Raw genomic sequence first — 4,115 nt, 5'->3', positions numbered from 1 at the left:
ATTGTTAAGAATGAGAGGGATGAGCTCATACCCACTAGAGTACAAAACAGTTGGAGAGTCTGTATTGACTACCGGAGGCTCAACCAAGCAACAAGGAAGGATCATTTTCCTTTGCCCTTCATTGATCAGATGCTTGAGCATTTGGCAAGTAAATCTCATTACTGTTTTCTTGATGGTTTCTCTGGTTACTTTCAAATTCACATTGCTCCTAACGATCAAGAAAAGACCATATTCACCTGCCCCTTCGGCACTTTTTCCTATAGGAGGATGCCCTTTGGCCTATGCAATGCCCCTGACACATTCCAGCGATGCATGCTTAGTATTTTTAATGATTTTCTAGAAAATTGCATAAAGGTGTTTATGGATGATTTTACTGTTTATGGATCCTCTTTTGATGCATGTTTGGATAGTTTGGACAGAGTTCTAAATAGATTCATTGAGACTAACCTTGTTCTTAATTTTGAGAAATGTCATTTCATGGTAGAGCAAGGTATAGTTTTAGGGCATATCATTTCTAGTTGGGGCATTGAGGTAGACCCTGCAAAAATATCTATTATTGCACAATTGCCTTACCCCTCTTGCGTGTGAGAGGTGCAATCTTTTCTTGGCCATGCAGGTTTCTACAAGAACTTCATCAAGGATTTTAGCAAGAAATCCCTTCCACTATCCAGCTTGTTGTAGAAGGATATGGACTTCAATTTTGATGACAGGTACAAGGAGGCGTTTGACTGCCTCAAGAGAGCCTTGACCACCACTCCTATCATTCAAGCACCAGACTGGACAATTCCCTTTGAGTTGATGTATGATGCTTCAAATTATGCATTGGGGGTTGTCTTAGCACAGAGGGTTGACAAATTTCCTAGGGTGATATACTACGCTTCTAGGACATTAGATGCTGCTCAAGCAAATTACACGACCACGAAAAAGGAACTTTTAGCTATTGTTTTTGCACTTGATAAATTTTGATCATTATTTTTATAGATCATGCAGCTCTAAAGTACTTGTTGAAGAAGGCTGACTCAAAGCCTAGGCTGATCAGATGGATGCTCTAGCTTCAAGAGTTTGACTTAGACATCCATGACAGAAGCGGATCACAAAACTTGGTGGCAAACCATCTCAGCAGGATTGAGAAAGAAAAGGATGAGAAGACTTTTCCCATTCAGGATGATTTTCCTGATGAACATTTTATTGACTGTTTCTGTTCCTTCCCCCCACCCCTTGGTTTGCAAACATTGTAAATTATTTAGTTGCTTCTATTTTCCCTCCTTTGGCATCTAGAGCTCAAATTGATAAACTTAAGAGCGATGCTAAACATTATGTTTGGGATGAACCCTATTTGTGGAAGTTGTGCAGTGATCAAGTAATCAGGAGATGTTTGCCAGACCATGATATTGATTCAGTCTTGCACTTTTGTTATTCTTATGCACCTGGTGGTCATCTTGGCATTCAGAGGACAGCTCGTAAGGTTCTTGATGGTGGTTTGTATTGGCCCACCATCTTCAAGGATGCGTGGAATATTTGCAGCACCTGTGAGCAGTGTTAGAAAGTAGGAGGATCCCTTTCTTGGAGATAGCAGATGCTTCAACAACCCGTGTTGTTTTGTGAGGTGTTTGATGTTTGGGGTATAGATTTCATGGGTCCTTTTCTTGTTTCTTTTGGTTTTTCATATATTCTCCTAGCTGTTGATTATGTTTCAAAATGGGTGAAAGCCAAATCCACTAGAACTAAGGATGCTCGGGTTGTTGTGGATTTTGTTAGATCTAACATATTTTGCAGGTTTGGAGTACCCAGAGTAATTGTTAGTGATCAAGCAACCCATTTTTGTAACAGATCCATGCAAACCTTGCTCAGGAAGTATGGGGTTGTTCATAGATTTTCTACACCCTACCACCCCCAAACTAATGGGCAAGCCGAGATTTCAAATAAGGAGATCAAGAGGATCTTGGAGAAGATTGTGCAGCCCAACAGGAAAGATTGGAGCAGTAGGCTAGAGGATGCTCTCTGGGCACATAGGACTGCTTACAAAGCACCCATAGGGATGTCTCCTTATATCGTTATCTTTGGCAAAGCATGTCATCTTCCTGTGGAGATAAAGCACCGAGCCTACTGGGCTATGAAGACCTACAACTTCTCCATTGATCAGGCTGGAGAGGAAAGAAAGGTTCCACTGAGTGACCTTGATGAGATTTGCTTGGAAGCCTATGAGAACTCTAAGTTCTATAAGGAGAAAACCAAGAAGTTCCATGATAGTTTGATAGCTATAAAAGACTTCATGGTTGGGCATAAAGTTTTACTATATAATTCAAGGCTTGGTCTCATGGGTGGTAAGTTGCGTTCTAAGTTGATTGGACCTTTTGTTGTTACTAATGTTTTTCCTTATAGTACAGTTGAGATCAAAAGTGAATCCACAGACAAGAGCTTCAAGGTTAACAAGCACCGTCTGAAACCTTTCCTTAGCAATCCTTCCCTGTTGAATGTAGTTGTAGAGGAGATGTCTCTGCTTGACCCCACTTCTCTCCCACCACCATGACTTAGGGAGTTTTCTTTCCCTTTCTCTTTCTTTACTTTTGTTGCACATGTCCAATTATGTTTATTGTTCTGATTTCTCTGATCTTTTGTGTAGGCAACATTGGGAAAATGTGTGATTTAAGTGTGGGGGGAACTGTTTTAGTTATATTCTTTTAGGGTTTATTTGTTATTTTTGAATTAGGTTTTATGTATAGCTTTGCATGTTTCTCTTTGATTTCTGGGTTTTGATAGTCTGTACACACTTGCTTCACTCTTGGATATGAGTTACTTGATATTCTATGGATTGAAATCCCTGTCTTTCTCTACTTGACAAGTTGATTTTGATGTTTGAGAGGTTGAATGGAATGTGACAGATTTACCCTGTGTGAGGTTTTGAGCCACTCGCTGTTCTTTCTTGTGTGTTTTGCCTCTTGATTTCTTGCAAAATATCCTTGGTTTGACTCTGTTTGATATTTCTTGGTTCACATGCTTGTTTGGAAAGGATTAAGGCATTTTGATTCTGATAAGCCTCTAGCCAAATAAGCCTACCTTGAATTAACTCCTCTGATAACCCCTGCTGAGCCTATTTCCCCTTCTTTGTTTGAAGCTCATTATAAGCCTTAAGTGAAAAACCATGATTACCTTAACCTTAGGGAGTTTTGGAGCTTTGGAATTGTTTTGGAAATAAGTTATTGAATAAGTGTGGGGGGTGTGTGTATGTTTCATTGGATGATATATATTGGCTAGTTGGTTCCTCATGCTGTACATTTTACTTCTCTACGCATCTCATCTTATCTCATCAAAAAATTTCGTGTGTACTGTTCACAATCTTAAAAAAATTCAAAGAAAAATTCAAAAGAACAAAAAACGAAAAGAAAAATTGTTTGAGGCAAAGGAAAGAGGATTTGATTATTCTAGAGGTTATTAGAGGTTTATGGGTTTGCTCCTCTGGTCCCTCTGGTTTGTAGCTACTTATCCCATATATTATCCTCTACACTGTCCTTGGCCTTGTTACAACCCTGAAAAGACCTTGTGATCCTTATGTGCATGTGTGTTGGGTGTTAATTCTAGAGGCTTGGCAAGTCTATCTATTACTTTTTTTTCATGAGTGCTCTGAGAGTATACAGTAGCCTAGACACTTGAGAGATACAGTGATATAGTGCATATCTTGTGAGGTTCTGTTGCTTTTGAGTCACCTCTTGAACTAACTGATTTTCTTGCCATGTTTAGAAATACTTGGATGATGTTCATAGGTATCTAGTTTCTTTGGATCCTTATGTGTTGCATGTTGTCTATTCCTCTCCTTTCCTAGGATTTAATGAGGAGTATGTAACTCTATCTGTTTCTGTGTTGCTGTTTTTGTTTTTGTTTTTCTCCATGTGGCTCTCTTTGTTGTTCTGGATTTATTGATTACTTTGCTTCATGATTTTGCCCAAGAGTGCAAAAGGCTAAGTGTGGGGAAATTTCATGAGTCATTATTTTCCCTTATTTATTGATCTTTTTGCACTTATTTTAATTGTTGATTTGGGCTTAATTGCTTATTAATTGAACGATTTCACTGTTTGGCCTTCATTGGGCTAGTAATTTCGAATTTTAATTAATTCCAA

At 38.8% G+C, this 4,115-nt stretch overlaps 1 protein-coding gene across 1 annotated transcript; it reads left to right on the top strand.

The window, feature by feature from the left end:
- Positions 1-687: 687 nt before the first annotated feature.
- LOC109794052 (uncharacterized) lies at positions 688-2,645 on the top strand. The gene is made up of 5 exons (XM_083070191.1): positions 688-942; positions 1,053-1,234; positions 1,354-1,536; positions 1,777-2,214; positions 2,624-2,645. Exons 1-5 carry the CDS (start codon positions 688-690, stop codon positions 2,643-2,645), a joined length of 1,080 nt encoding a protein of 359 aa, XP_082926317.1.
- The last annotated feature ends 1,470 nt before the right edge of the window (positions 2,646-4,115 follow it).

The sequence above is a fragment of the Cajanus cajan genome, chromosome 1, assembly GCF_000230855.2.
Source record: "Cajanus cajan strain Asha chromosome 1, NIPB_CcT2T_4, whole genome shotgun sequence".
NCBI lineage: Eukaryota > Viridiplantae > Streptophyta > Magnoliopsida > Fabales > Fabaceae > Cajanus > Cajanus cajan.
This window is presented reverse-complemented; position numbering and strand designations above follow the sequence as displayed.

Bases quoted from the DNA above. Each gene is read 5' to 3' on its own strand.
- LOC109794052 (XM_083070191.1), top strand. From the start codon at position 688: ATGGACTTCAATTTTGATGACAGGTACAAGGAGGCGTTTGACTGCCTC. The intron at 1,235-1,353 runs GTAAATTATTTA...GAAGTTGTGCAG, and splicing joins CCCCTTGGTTTGCAAACATT to TGATCAAGTAATCAGGAGAT. The intron at 1,537-1,776 runs GTGTTAGAAAGT...CATATTTTGCAG, and splicing joins ATTTGCAGCACCTGTGAGCA to GTTTGGAGTACCCAGAGTAA.